Source organism: Hydra vulgaris, chromosome 04, assembly GCF_038396675.1.
Source record: "Hydra vulgaris chromosome 04, alternate assembly HydraT2T_AEP".
In the NCBI taxonomy this organism is placed as follows: Eukaryota; Metazoa; Cnidaria; class Hydrozoa; order Anthoathecata; family Hydridae; genus Hydra; species Hydra vulgaris.
In genome coordinates this window covers 34,958,098-34,973,580 of record NC_088923.1, presented here as the reverse complement: position 1 = coordinate 34,973,580, position 15,483 = coordinate 34,958,098, and the positions used below count along the sequence as shown (strand labels likewise).

Genomic DNA, 15,483 nt, shown 5'->3' with positions numbered 1-15,483 from the left:
ATCACTCTGGCTTCCAATGCTAAAGTTAATTCTCAATTAAACATCTTAAGAGTTTGTGTTTCAGACAAGATTTCCATTGTAGTCTTCAAAAAGTGTTCTCCAAAACTCTCTTTAATTTTTAAAAAGTGCTTTTTATGTGCTCCTTTAAGTTTTAAAAACTTCTAAAAGGTGCTAAATAAGTATTTCTAATTTTTCAAAACTCTTTGAATCACTCCAACTATCCTACGGAAACACTTTGATCACTCCAACTATCCTACGGAAACACTTTGATTACTCCAACTATTCTATAATTAGTCTTCACTCTGTTACTAATTACTTTGTATAAAGGTTTTGAGATTATTAAATTGATTATTTCTAACTGCATTATTAAAGTTATTCTTGAAGACCTACACTCTTTATTTAAAGTAACTTTAAGGGTACCACAAGGTTCTATCTTTGCTTCTGCATTGTTTCTCAACTACAATATCAATCTTCATAAAAATTTTACATCTAAAGTGGCTCTATTTGCTAATGACTCAACTTTATATTCAAGTCTTGACAAAAAATCTTCACTTTTTGGTTACTTAAAACAAGCAGCCGATTTTTAATCTGACCTCTTTTCTGTAACAGCATAAGGCTCGCAGTGGCTTATGGACTTATATTATGGACTTCAAATATACCATTTTTGTTATTCAACAAAACTCATTTATTTACTGCAAATAAATATTGCAATAATGTTGACATCATTGTTTGCACATTTTAAATGTAATTAGACCTGCTTTATCTGTCAAGATTGAGCCACTCTCCATTGTTGTAAGGTTGCATTTCTTTCTTTTTTCTACAAATACCATCATCGTCAATGCTCAAACGAGCTATCATTTCTATTAAAATAAACCAAAACTCACTCTTGCTTGGCTTTTTATTCAAAAAGTTACATCCATTTTAAAGCATGGATGGAAAGATACAGTAAAATTACTGTATCTGTCCATCCATGCTATAAAACTTTTATTAATCCAGTTTTTTTCCTCGCACATCAAAAAAACCTTATAACTCTTAGCCATCTTCATATTTTTCTTTTACATACAACCTACAACTTTTTATGTCTTTAGTTAACAATTTCCTAGTAGTTTAACTTATTTTCTATTTTAAAGTAACTCATAGCTTAATAGTGGTTGTTTGCAATCTTGTTGGAAGTAAATTAGAGTTTGAAAATATATGAATATAAGCCAGTATTCAATAAATAGTAAATGTAAGCATAATATTATAATATGTAAAGCATTATAAATATTTTCTAGTCCCGGCTATCAACCCCTGCTAAATCTTATAGTTTTTTCCGGGGCCGGGTTTGAAAAAAATCTTATTTTTAGTCGGGGACGGGGCTGCGGCCTCGGTCACTTACTAATAGCTCGGCGACTTGACTATTAAAACATCTCCAGTATTTGACATTGCCATAACTTTTTTTATTACAAGAACAGTAAATTGTTGTCGTATTATAAAGCTTTATAATACAGTAACAATTTATTGCTCTTGTAATGAAAAAAATTATTGCAATGTCAAAAATTGGAGATGTTTTAATATTTCAGCCGCCGAGCTATTAGTAAGTGACTGACGTCCCCGACTAAAAATGAAATTTTTTTCAAACCCAGCCCCGGCAAAACTATAAGATTTAGCAGGGGTTGATAGCCGGGGCTAGAAAAAAATTTATAATACTTTACATATATTATCTTTAAAGATGAATTACAATACAATATTTCATTGTTAATGTAATGGGACATTACAATACCTTTTCTTTTTAGATATTGTTACTGTATTATGAAGATGAATTGCAATACAATATTTATTGTTATTGCATTGCAATATTACAACAATTGTAAATCATAAATATTGTTATTATTTATAAAAAAGTTATTAGAATAACAGTAGTTTTTCTAACTGTTATTGTTTTCGTTACAACTACAATAGTCCGAACCCTAATTAGGTATTCAAATTTCAATTAATACGAGAATTTCAATATAAAAATTATAATTGAAAAAGAATTGAAAATTTTTAATTATTACGAAATCTCGTAACAAAATTACGTAATTAATAATAAAAAGTCTAATTAGTAACATGCAATTAAAACCTTTCTTTTGTTTTTTTGCTCAAAACTGCCTCAACGTATTATCCGTGCGTCTTAATAAATATATACGAAATAAATATAAGTGAAACAAATATAGATCTATGTTCGTCAATAAGTATTGTCGTTATTAATATGTACCAAACGCATTACAAATTTCAAAATTCTCAATATATATTATATAATATTGCTCACAATTTAAGTTATTTCAAGTAAAAATCTAATACTGTAAACATCAGATATAGATCCGAATCCAAAGCCTGAATTAGGATTCGTTGGAACGTTCATTTGTGTAGGACAACTTGTCCACCAATAGCCAATCGAAGCGCAATTCATAAATAAAGAGTTTGAAATAATTTGACTTTGATCAAAATAACCTTCTTCTCCTAATACAAGAAATTATTTAAAAATTTGGCATCAAATCAAAGTAATTATGCATTTTAATTTTGCATAATTATTACATATTAGAAATTTTTTGAAAATATATAGCTACATATAAGAAAGTATGTTTAACTGTTACAAAGTCATGATTTCAATGTAAAAATTACTTACTTGCATTGTTTGAGTCAAACATTTGATAAGAGATAAGATAATTACCATTGGTATCTTGATTGATGTTCACATTTCTATAGTACGTTGTCACCTTATCCTGAAAGATGGATGTTGTAATAATAACCTTAATATCTACAACAAAAGCGGCTGTAATTCTCACAAGTTTTTTTAAACCAATCCAAATATTGTCTGGTGAACTAAATCCTTCTTCGTATTGCATTAGAGTTCTATTCCAGAATTTTGGAGAACCATCTGACGATCGGTAAAGCATAATTGCCGAAGCTTTTAAATTAAATATATATATATATATATATATATATATATATATATATATATATATATATATATATATATATATATATATATATATATATATATATATATATATGTATATATATATATATACACAATAGTTAAAAATATAAAAAAACGTTTACACGCTCTTTTTTTTTTTTTATCTGTTTCAACTACATATATATATATATATGTGTGTGTGTGTGTGGGTGTGTGTGTGTGTGTGTGTGTGTGTGTGTGTGTGTGTGTGTGTGTGTGTGTGTGTGTGTGTGTGTGAGTGTATTTGTGTGTGTGTGCATATATATATATATATATATATATATTTTTTTTTTAACTTATTTGTTAATATATATATACATATAAGTATATATAAATTTATATATATAAATGTGTGTGTATATATATATATATATATATATATATATATATATATATATATATATAAACACACACATTTATATATATAAATTTATATATATATGCCATAACCTATAGATTTTACCGGGAACCTGTTGCAGCATTTTAATACTGCTACTACTACTACTACTACCACTACCACTACTTTTTTTTAAATTTTTATTTTTTAGGTGCTCCAAGAAGTCCTAACGGTCTTGTCACAGAGCACCGCGGAAGTGCATTTAACCAGGAAGTTCACGCCTCCTTCCTTACCGTGACGCGAAAATTTGTCCAGAGCTCGTTTCGAACCTGGATCTCCTGCTTATAAAGCAAGCGCTCTAACCACTGCGCCACGGCCGCACACCTACTACTACTACTACTACTACTACTACTACTACTACTACTACTACTACTACTACTACTACTACTACTACTACTACTACTATTACTACTACTACTACAAATACTATATATATATATATACATATATATATATATATATATATATATATATATATATATATATATATATATATATATATATATATATACTACCAGCGCCCTGGGCGAGATTTCTACGGCGGCCCTAGCTCAATTTAACTCCATTCAAAAATAAGGCAAAGGGTAAAATAACCAATTAGTTTCGCCCCTTTATATTCGGCGCCCTGGGCCATCGCCCAACCAGGCCCTACCCTAACGCCACCACTGTATATATATATATATATATATATATATATATATATATATATATGTATATATATTAATAAGAAAACATCAAACAATACGAATTCTCTTAATACAAGTAATAATTTATTTTAAGAAATTTTTTTTGAGAAATTTTCACTTGGTTATGGAACGCCAGCATTATCAGCTCGTAAAATATTACAAAATTTTTTGAACGTTAAAAAACAGTTTAATAAATTTTTACTTGGCGTCAGCAGTTGAATGGCTTCCTGTTTTTTACGCAAGAATATAAAAAACGGAGTTCAAATTTTAGTTTTGCCAACTTGCCTATTATCGAGATTTATTCCGCCATTTGATGGGAAACATTGGTGCCTCGGTATTTCGAGTGCTTCACGTACTTTACGGTTGAATTTTTTTGTTTCAACTTTAAGAGTTTTAGTTTTCTCCCAATTTATTTTTTCAGAGCAAAACTTGCTATGTGTGGCAATTGCTGATTGATAATGTTTGCCATCGTTTAAACTTTTTTGGTGTTGTTGAGTTCTTGTTCTAATTTGTAACTTTGTTTCTCGTACATATTTTTTTGAGCAATTGCACTCAACTAAATATGTTCCAGGCTGGCTGTTTTGAGGCAATCTAGATTTGTTTTTACATGTTAGAAATGTTCTTAAATTAGGATTTGATTTAAAACTACTCTATATCCAACTTTTCTAAATATTTTCCTTGACTTTGGTGATAGTGAAAGTATCCACGGTAATGATACTGTTGGGAGAGCATTGTTCTCGGATTGAATTCTATTGTTCTTTACGGACCATTTTTTCCTATTTTAATACTTTTTAGTTGGTTTTTGGTGTACCCATTTTCATTAAAAACTTGAATAAGAAAGTTTATCTCGTTTTTTAAATGTGTAACACTGCATTTGGAGTATGCCCTGTGAACATAATCTTTAAATATTGCGCATAAAATTTTGGGGTATTGATTCAGTGCGGTTTTATGTGAATGTTTGTAATGGCTTCTTTTCTGCAGACTTTAAACTTATACTTACCTTTGCTGTTATTTATTATTGTTATATCTAGGAAATTTAGAGTTTTGTTATGGCTTTCTGTCTTAATTGTGTATTGTATTGCAAGGTGTTGTTTATTTAAGATTATTTTGAATTTCTCTGCTTCTTAGGTGTTTGAAAATCTAGCATGGCTATCATCGACGTATCTTAGATAGGATTTTAATTCGAGAGGAGGATTTAATGTCATTGCAATTTTTAAAGCGTTTTCTTTGTGATGTTGTAGAAAAGATTCTGCCAATACAACCACGAATGGAAGACCAATAGGTTCCACAAAAAATAGCAGCGATGTAAACAAAGCTCTATAAGTGTTTTTGTTTCTGATATAGTAAGCTTGGTAGAACATCTGTAGGAATCATCGTTATTTAATCGATCTATAAGAATTAAAATAGCTTCTTAAAGTGGAGTTGATGGATACAGGTTTATTACATCGAATGAAACTTGAATTTCGTTTTCGTCAACATTCCATGAGTTTGCTTTGCTAATAAAATCAAAAGAATTTTTCAAACGTATTTTACTTTTATTTAAGATTGTTAAGGTTGTATTGCTTTAACTAAGTAGTTAGATATTCCATAATTAAGTGGGCCGATAGTTGACATAAATATTCTCATAGGGAAAGCTTTTTCAGGCTTGTGAGCCTTAATTAGACCATACATACAAGGTGGGATTGGATCACTTGAATATATACTGTCATACTCTGTTTTTAAAAATCTTTGTTTTTTATTAAGTTGTAAGAGATAGATTTTAACTTTATAGCATAACTAGAACTAGGATCTTTACTTAAAACCTTTTTTTGACCAATTTAATCGCGAATTCTTTCTAAAGCTTTTTCATGTTCAATTCTTACAAACTATTACCCTTATCAAACAGATATATATCGACAAGTTTGTTTTCCTTAATTTCCGTCAGAGCTTTTCTTTGCTCTCTTGTTAAGTTTTGGCAAATTTTTTTACCCATTTTATATTCTTTTAAAACATTTTTTCTCAAATCCTGCGCATTTTCAATTTTGTTGTTATATTCTACCTTTATAGCAAACGACCCTGTTGTGGCGATAATATCCACATAAGGGATATGTTTCAAAGAAGGTACAAAGTTTGGACCAAGATTAAGAAGATCGTTTTGGTTATTAGGAATTTTGGTACTGCATAGGTTTAAAACAGCATTCTTAGTATGCGTAGTTAATTTACCGTTTTTAATTTTTTGTTTATTTTTAAATTCGTATAGAAGAAATATATATATATATATATATATATATATATATATATATATATATATATATATATATATATATATATATATATATATGTACATATATTTGCATACATATAGATATTAAGGATTGCCGGTTGCAGTAGACAATATACTTAGCCGTATACTTGGCATATAAAAGCTAATATACCTGTTTACTTTTTTTTGTGAATTTTTTTCGAACCAACTAGACAATTTAATAGCTTATTATTAAATTATTATCATATTATCTTAATGAATTAAATTGCTATACTATATTTATTGTATGACTTATCATGATTATAGTATTTTTATATTTTTTAATGTAGCAAAAAAAGCAATCCATTTACAAGTGGTTGCTGATTTTGATCAAAGACTTCAACTCTTTTATTTATCTATTGAGAATTGTTAATTAATGATTAATAGTATAATAAAACACACAAACATAAACATTAAATAAAAAGCAAACCATTTGTTTTACGTAAACCATTATCACGTTGTTACAAACTTGTATTACGGTTTTGCCAAAAAAAAAATTGTTTACTTTATACTTTACAGTATAATACACGGCAAGCTGTATACTAAATTTCTAGTATACCGTATATTAGCGATTCCTAATAGATATATAAAATATATTCGAGGTTAAGCACTTTGATGTAATAACACGAAGACTTGTGTTACGATGCTTGATAGAATGTATGTATTACAGTGCTTAATATTATTAAATAATAGAGCTATATATATATATATATATATATATATATATATATATATATATATATATATATATATATATATATATATATATATATATATATATATATTAACTTTATTTTATAGTATACTTAGTCAAAACAATGACTCGCGATTAATATTGTTTCTTTAAAATTTCAGTTACAATTCAAGTATTCTGATATATTTAATGTGTGAAACACCAATACTGAATAATCTTGGATGGGTTTGAACACACACCAGGAAAGCTTTGAACAGGTTAAGCCCTTTGAATTGTTGAAACATCATGAGTAGTAAAAATATATACTTTCTGAATCTCGTTTTTTTTTTTGTCTCGATTCTTGATATATGAGACGAAATCTCGTTAGAAACTTAACCTAAAACTAAGATTTAATAAAAAGTAAAAAAGTAAAGAAATTTTCAGAAATCTGTGTTTTATGATTTTTTTATTCTTATTTATAAATCATAAATTTTCCACATTTATCAAAATAATGTTTATCTTGAAATAACTTCTTAAAAGTCTGAAGTTATTTAAAGTTGCAGCTGTCATTCTCTCTCGCCTCCTACTACGATAGTTGCTTGAAATTGAAAAAATTTTCTCAAATCGAATCAATATTGACTTGATTAATTTAAACGCATATTTTAATGTGCATAAAATTTCTGATTTGAACCAAGAAATAAAGTTGTTGTTGAACTCGTCGGTTGAATTAATCAGGCCAATCATATCCAAATGCTTGAAGAGTTTTTTTGGTAGCTGGTGTCGTGTTATCAAAAGTCATCAATATTTTTAATGCGCTTTTCCATTATCGTACCATTGACATTAAGAACCAACTATTTGAACTTGGGTTAAAGATATTGAGCATTATTTTTTATAAATCTTTGACTAATTTAAGGTTGTATTTGAAATTTTTCTACAACAGTTTGCACATCTTCGAGAGTTTTAGTACTAGACAAAGCATGCTTGTGCTCAAGAGCTTCCTTATCTTCGTTTTTTTCATTAGAACTTGCGTCAGCACTATTTTTGTTCTTACCTTCTTCTTATCATTATTTGTTTGTTGCTAAACTAAGCACTCTTGGTACGCTGGAAGAACTCTAAGATGTGCATGCTTACATGTGACCTGTTACTATTCTGATCTGATGATGAATTCATATTTTCTTTATTAATGTCTGTAATTGTCACACAAAAGTGAATTCTAAGATCATAGCAAATGTGATAAATTTGTTGTAAGAGTTGACAGTCCTTAGTGCAAACGCTTGTCCTATTCATAGTTTCCATAGTTTGATCGATGCAATCTTGGTCAGGATCAATGCCGAAGATCATTGATTATTTTCTAACCTCAACTACGTTTTGGCATCACATTTTTGCTCATTTTAATCATACCAAGAATTTCATTGTAATTATTGGAGCCAAAAATATAGATAAACTTTTTATTAAATATTAAAAACTATATTAAAAAAATTAAATAAAAAAAAAATTAAATTTTATATATTAAGAATTATATTAAAAAAATTAAACAAAAAAAAATATTAAATATTAAATATTAAAAAATAATTGTTTAATAACTAATTAAATATTGCCTCATCACTTCCGTAGGAAAACATTTAAAGTTTTTATCAGCGCTACTTCCTTCATCGCTGTCTTTCGTAATCGATGCTTAGCTTAGGGTGTCCCATTCCCGCAAAATTTTCGAATTACCACTCCAACTTTTAAATTGAGGTTTAGACTAAGATAAAAATAATATTTACCATGTATTTTGAAAAAATATAAAAATTTAAGGGTCCCCCCACTTAAAAAAAGTTAAAAAAAACCCTTTTTTACCGTCTTTTTTGAGTATTTTTGTTTAAATTGTTAACAAATATATTCCGTAACGACTTCAACTTTTCACACAATAATATTTACTATCTTATTTATACTGTATAAAAAATTCGACTTGAAAAAAAAAATTTAAGGGTCCCCCCAATTAAATAGTAAAGTTGTTTTACGCATTTTAACTTCTGCTATTGTAAGAATAAAACAATTAGCATTGTTTAAAAATAAATCAAATATTCATTAAATTTTCTTTTCGTCCTTGAAGAGAAGCTCGTTTGCGATGACCCTCCACTATTTGAAGTAGCAGTTGAAGCTGCGCGGGGTCTTTTACTTTATTTTTAAAGTCTTGTATAAGTTTTACACCTCTCTCGGGGCAGTCATTCACAACTTGACAATACTTAACAACACTTTTTACATAGTTGTAGTCTTTCATCTTCACCCAGTGCTCGACAGGAAACTGCATCCAATCTACCTAGTCTGCAGTCATTTTGATTAGATTAAATAGTAGCCAGGAACGAGGACCAATTAAAGAGGCAAAAGAAGGTATGTTGTCGCCATCGACTTTCGGAAAAGACGGTTTTCCAGGCTTTATTTCTTCACTTCTTTGGGTGTCATACAACTTCAATGCCATATCAGATCTTTCAATAGGCGACATTTCATCATCAAACATCGCGAAGATAACTAACTCTTCAGTTAAATACCAAAGGTGCCTGTTGCAAGACTGAATAGCTGCATCAGAAGTGATTTTGTCTGTATCACGGTACCACTGCATATCGGCGATGTATTGATGATAAACTTTTGGTGCAATAACTGAGATGCGACTTAGTAAAAAAGCCTTTGCGTGAAACAGAGCAATAAAATTAGCCATTCTTTTCAATTTATGACATTAATCCAGGTCGAGCGATGTAATCCGTTGATCCAGCATGACAAGTTTCAAGATGTACAGCTCATTGTGCATAAATCTTGCACGATGATGCGCACCCGGTTTTTTGAAGTTAAACATTTTACCTTTTGGCAAGTCACCTCCAAGATAATGAACTGTCAGTTCAATCAATTCTTGATAATCGGCCCTCGGAAAAATATTCTCCTCAAGGCACCTACTAGCCCAGTTCAGAACAATTGTTGCCTGGCGATGAATAGGATGGTTCTCTTCCGGCCAATCAAATTTTGTTATATCTGTAGGTTCGGGAGAAATAGAATCCCAAATGTCTTGAAGCATCTTCAAAATTGGCTCGATAGGTCCGTTATGACTTCCATTAACTGCATCCCAGACGTGACGAACATGCAGTTCGTAAACATGATGGCGACAAGCTGTCCACAACAGTGCATGACCAAATTCTTTCTCAACTAGTGCTGCACATCCATTTTTCCATCCAGTGTTACTAGAAGTGGTGTCGAAAACTAGGGCAATCAAATTATCTAGCAGGTTCCATGAAGAAAAACACTTAATGAAGGCATCTTTCTGGGCATGACCAGTAGAATTAGTAATTACAGGGATTTCAAGAATTTTTTCGTTTGCATCGTTCGATGACCCATCCCAACCACTTGCCAAAATAGCAACATGCTCTTCTTTCTTTCCTACATACAAAAAATGTTTGTTTTTAAATATTATATTGTTTTTTCAATATTTTCATTTCCAAACACTGAAAACAGTAAACAAGTAATAAATTAATCATCCATTTACCAGTAAGTGACGAAACAAGTTTTGAATCCCAGTGACCTGATGGATGAAGAGGGCGCTTCTCCTGATGTTTCTCCTTTATTTGGACCCCTTGTTTTTCTCGTTCTACCATACGGTTACGGTGAACTGATGATCGCGAGATTGGAAAATGATGTGAATAGCAACGGTTGACAATCTGGTTTTCCGTTTTTGGTGGAAAGGAGTGTAAACTTCAACTTCTGAGCTGTTTGAGTCATCCCCACTTTGCTCAATGATTTCTTCTATTTCTTCGTTACTTAGAGTTGTTTTTCTTCTCTTAGCTTTGCTGTGATCATTGACTCTGTTTTCAAGACGTTTATTGCGATCCGACTTGTTCTTCTCTCGCTGCGCATGAATTGCGTCGCAACCAATCATTGAACCAACCTAATTGGAGATAAACAATACAATACTAACGTTAAATGAAAAATAACCAATAACCTTAAGTAAACACAGTACAGTAACATGGTTGAAATAATGCATGAAATTACCTGTGGATATTTCCGTTGGTTCAGTAAAAACTCCCAGTCCTCCTTCCAGGTTGCATGTCGAGAGAGACGTAAAATATAATATGTGTCAGCGGCTGATATGTCACAGAGTTGATTCATTGATTTCAAAAACTGGGTTCGTTTCTTCTCGGGGCACTAGTTTCCTTTTTTCAGCACACTTTGCCATTTATTAAAAACTGCAATGAAATACTCGATGCACTTGTTATCTGGCTTAACTGGTAAGTGAGCTCTTTTCCAAAGTTCTTGCAATTCAATCAAAATAACTTTAAAAATATTTTTTGCCGACACTGTTATTTCACTACTTCCCTTGTTGATTTCTCTAAAGTAAAGGTATCTTCGGAGCAAAGCAATTTTAAGGGGAAGTTTTACACCGACACTTAAACTTTTCTCTAGTCCAAATCCAATAAAATAATCTTGATGATGACTTCGTGTGGATCTCGGTTTTTCTACTGAACGATTTTTCTCTTTTATACTAGGGTTCGGTAGTTTACGAGAACGTAGATCCATTTTTGTGGTTACCACAGAAAGAAAACAGTACTAGCAGCAGCAGAAGCACGTGACTGAGTTACTTACTAATTGGGATACCGTTTAACAAAATCTGTCGCAAATTACTTTACTGAAATTAAAAAAAGCAATTACATAAGCCTAGCAATTACAAAAACTAGTCTAATTTCATTGGAACTCTATTTTAGAAAATATTTCCTAACCTTAATTCGTATATTAAATTTATTGTAAAAACAAAAAGCTTAAAGTAAATAAAAAATTTAAAACAATAATTTTTAAATTAAAAAAATTTATACTATTGATTACTATTGGTATGTCGAAATCTTATTATTTAATAATATTAAAATAATGAAAATAATGTTAATTCAACATTAAATTTTACTTGTTAAAACAACTTAAAACAAACAACATGGAATTATTTACCATGCTGAAGAAAAAACACGAAAAGAAATTTTTCTTATGCCGAACGTCCAGTTTCAGCAACCATTGTTTTAGAATAATTATTGGTTCAAATAAAGACAATCAAATTTTTTTATTTCAATACAACTTTTAGATCGTCCTAAATTTAAGCCTTTACAGTAAAAAACTACTTTCTGATGTTGCCAAATTACAAAACGACTTTACTATTTAATTGGGGGGGACCCTTAAATTTTTTTTTTTAAGTCGAATTTTTTATACAGTATAAATAAGACAGTAAATTATATTGTGTGAAAAGTTGAAGTCGTTACGGAATATATTTGTTAACAATTTAAACAAAAATACTCAAAAAAGACGGTAAAAAAGGGTTTTTTTAACTTTTTTTAAGTGGGGGGACCCTTAAATTTTTATATTTTTTCAAAATACATGGTAAATATGTTTTTTATCTTAGTCTAAACCTCAATTTAAAAGATGGAGTGGGAATTCGAAAATTTTGCGGGAATGGGACACCCTATGCTTAGCTATACACTGTAAATTGTTTGACAAACTTATTGGACGTTTTTGGGAGCTTCAATCCTGGTGGAACTTTCAAATCAGCTTTTGTACCAACGGATTTGCAATTTGGTTGAAACTAAGTTCAAGATCTAATTCTAGTTTATCAATAATTTTCTCAGTAAATGTAAGTTTCACTTAATTATCATGAATTTGTCTCTTGCACCGTCAGGGCACAAATTGTATTCAACATGAAACTTGTCATTTTTCAAAACTAGACAGTGGTTTTGCAATTTCAAATAAGTTTCTCTTGTAATTTTTTTTTCATTTTAATATTTGAATCAGTCAATTTTAAAAATCATATAAGTTTCTTTTGCTCTGAGAAGTCAATGAATGAGTAAAAACGTTGCATTGCAGTTGAATTGCAGTATGATATATAAAAAATATTTTTTTTCATATCATACTGCATACTCGAGTTTTTTTAATATTTTTCAGTATCTCGGATATTACCGAGATACTGAAAAATATTAAAAAACTCCAAATTTGGCGCTTTTTATTTTTTTATTGTTTGTGCATTTTTTTTCAGAGAAATACGTGAAAAATAGATACTCGTGAGACAGCTCGTGCTGAGGACTCTCGCCAGTTTTGAAGATTTTAAAATTTTTTTATTTAGCTCGGTTATAATATTTTTTACATTTTATTCACTTGGTATTCCGAGTCCGAGATTCAATAATTGAATTGGTGAATGCTAAAAGGGCGTTAGTCCAATAATGTCTAATAACTTTCGGGAAATTAAAAAAAAACTCCATTTTCCCCTCTGCATTTTTGTTAATGGCTCAACACCTTTTTTTTTAAAAGGTAAAACACATTATCCTTACAAAAATTTACTAGTTGGGAAAATACAGTATTTTTTTGTTTCCCAAAAGTTTTCATAGTTGGACTTCTGCCCTTCTAACATTCACCGACTCAATTGAAAAATGACCGAGCTTTTCAGGACTGACTTCCGAGACGAGTAAGTTATAACAAAAATAACTAAAACTTTAAGGATTTTTTTCAAGTCTTGGGTTACTCGGCAAATGATTAAAACGGAGAGCTGAGTCTAAATCAAGTGAAAAATTTTTATTTGAAAAAAGAATAGTAATGCGCGTTCATGAAGAATGTTAACAGGATGTTTTTGTTGCGTTAATTAAGTTGTTATAAACGTAAATCGTTTGGATTGGCTGATTGTATAAAACTATTAATTAGGAATTTGTGTAAATAGCGTGTCTGTCGAAGCCAGTCTCTCTTGGATTAACCTATCGAACAAAAACGGACTTGAGAAACTCTTCTACTACTAGCTGTGATCTACGATCTCTTCTTCGTGTTTATCACATATTTGTATAATGATACTATTATAATATATTAATAAATTGAACTCGTTTTACAATACGACTTTTACGTAAAACAACAGTTTTAGCTGGTTTCTTTCCATATTTTTAAAAATATGTAATTTAGTGTAAAATAAATATTCAATAACAAACCTAAAAAAAATTGGTAAAATGACACGTTTTTAAAATATTATAAGAAGGACGACTTACAGTGGGGCAGAATTGCTTCAAAACTAAACATTTGACGAAAATGAAAAAAGGCGTTATGAAACATTTTTTGGTGATAATGTATAAAAGAGTCTCTGATCCATCTAACCCACGTGTTTTTTTTAAGGTTGGAATGATCCTTAGCTCTTTAGAACCCATAATCTAGCTCAATTCTTTTGTATAAAAAAATAACTCGCTTGCGCGAGTTATTAGCACTACTTTGTTTTAACGTATTAAAGCTGAAGTTTATAAGAAGTACCAAATTTTTTTCTGTGTTTCTTCAATTTTAGGTTTGCCGCTATCTTTTGCTAATAAAAAAAAAATTTTAAGTGCCTAAAATATACATATTGATTGATATGTCTTTTAAAAAGTGCTTTTTAAATATTTTATTTTTACTTAACTTTTTCAAACAATAAGCTTTTTGTCCACACTTAAATGCAGTTTTTTTTTAATGAAATTGCTGATAATTACAGATTGTAAAACTTTTTTTTTCTGCACTTTTGGAGCCTTTTTGTGTGAATTAGTGGAAATGTGTCATAAACATGAGTAGAAACCAGGTAACGAAACCAGGTCACGACGCGACATTGAAGTAAAAAAGATAGCGAACCTGACGTTTGTTTTTCTTTCAATTTTATGCTAAACATTCGCATGTTCAAATCTAATTTCAATTTATTGTGGGCCTATAATCAAAACCTTGTAAATCCAAATTCATATTTTTTATACAACAGACATAAAACAATTTAATTCTAATTTAGATAAGAAAGCCATCACAAGAGAAATTTATTTATTTTTATTTTTTTTTATATAAAGTTTTTGGTATGTTATTAAGTTAAGCAATGTTATGCAGAAAGCTACCAACCCACTTATATTTGGTTTTAAGATAAATTAAATGGATAAATGCAGAGTTTTGAAACAATCAAAATGAATTTAAAACTAAGTGGGTTGGTAGTTTTCTGTATAACGTGGCCCAATTATTTTTCATTGAAATAATATTGTTTTATTTTTACTATTAATAGTAAAAATAAAACACTATTGTATGACAAAAATATTGTTGTTATAGTATTATAATAACACCGCAGTGACGGATCCAGGAATTTTGTACCACATTTGATATTTTAGGACATTCAGATTCTGGTAAGAGGGGGGGGGGAACCCTTCCCTCCCTGGATCTGTCACTGTAACACTGTTGTTATAGTAGTAATTATTGGTGTAACAATGGCTTTGCTTTGTGGCAATGACAAAGTGTTTCTAATATATTCGAACTTAAAAGTTAAACATGGTTTGGGCGAAAAATGAATGTAAGAAAGGTGAATCCCCTGCTACGGAGTCAAAAGCTAGAGGTTAAAAAAAATCTAAAATTGTAAAAAATACAGAATATAAATTTTTTGAAAAAAAGGAAGTTAATGTATCTCGCACCAAAAAACTTTGAAACAAAATTTAAAAT

General features: G+C 29.8%; 2 protein-coding genes across 4 annotated transcripts in view; both read right to left on the bottom strand.

The window, feature by feature from the left end:
* Positions 1 to 2,179: 2,179 nt before the first annotated feature.
* Positions 2,180 to 15,483, bottom strand: part of LOC105847129 (uncharacterized) — a 45,849-nt gene continuing 32,545 nt past the window's right edge. For 2 of the 3 annotated variants that reach the window (XM_065796172.1, XM_065796171.1), the window contains exons 5-6: positions 2,648 to 2,929; positions 2,180 to 2,481 (exon numbers count right to left, since the gene is read on the bottom strand). In XM_065796172.1, coding sequence (XP_065652244.1) covers positions 2,294 to 2,481; positions 2,648 to 2,929 — 470 coding nt within the window. In that variant the 3' untranslated portion in view covers positions 2,180 to 2,293. Of the gene's footprint in view, positions 2,482 to 2,647; positions 2,930 to 8,647; positions 8,762 to 15,483 lie in introns of those variants that run through there. The other variant, XM_065796173.1, reaches the window with a different exon arrangement.
* Positions 9,015 to 11,668, bottom strand: LOC136079787 (uncharacterized). Its single transcript, XM_065796174.1, has 3 exons — positions 11,035 to 11,668; positions 10,532 to 10,930; positions 9,015 to 10,425 (listed from the first exon to the last, which is right to left on the bottom strand). Exons 2-3 carry the CDS (start codon positions 10,638 to 10,640, stop codon positions 9,734 to 9,736), a joined length of 801 nt encoding a protein of 266 aa, XP_065652246.1. The 5' UTR covers positions 10,641 to 10,930; positions 11,035 to 11,668; the 3' UTR covers positions 9,015 to 9,733.

Excerpts from the sequence above, each read along its gene's own strand:
- LOC136079787 (XM_065796174.1), bottom strand. The coding sequence starts at position 10,640 with ATGGTAGAACGAGAAAAACAAGGGGTCCAAATAAAGGAGAAACATCAG. Across the intron at positions 10,426-10,531 it reads ACTTGTTTCGTCACTTACTG|GAAAGAAAGAAGAGCATGTT; the intron begins GTAAATGGATGA and ends TTTTGTATGTAG.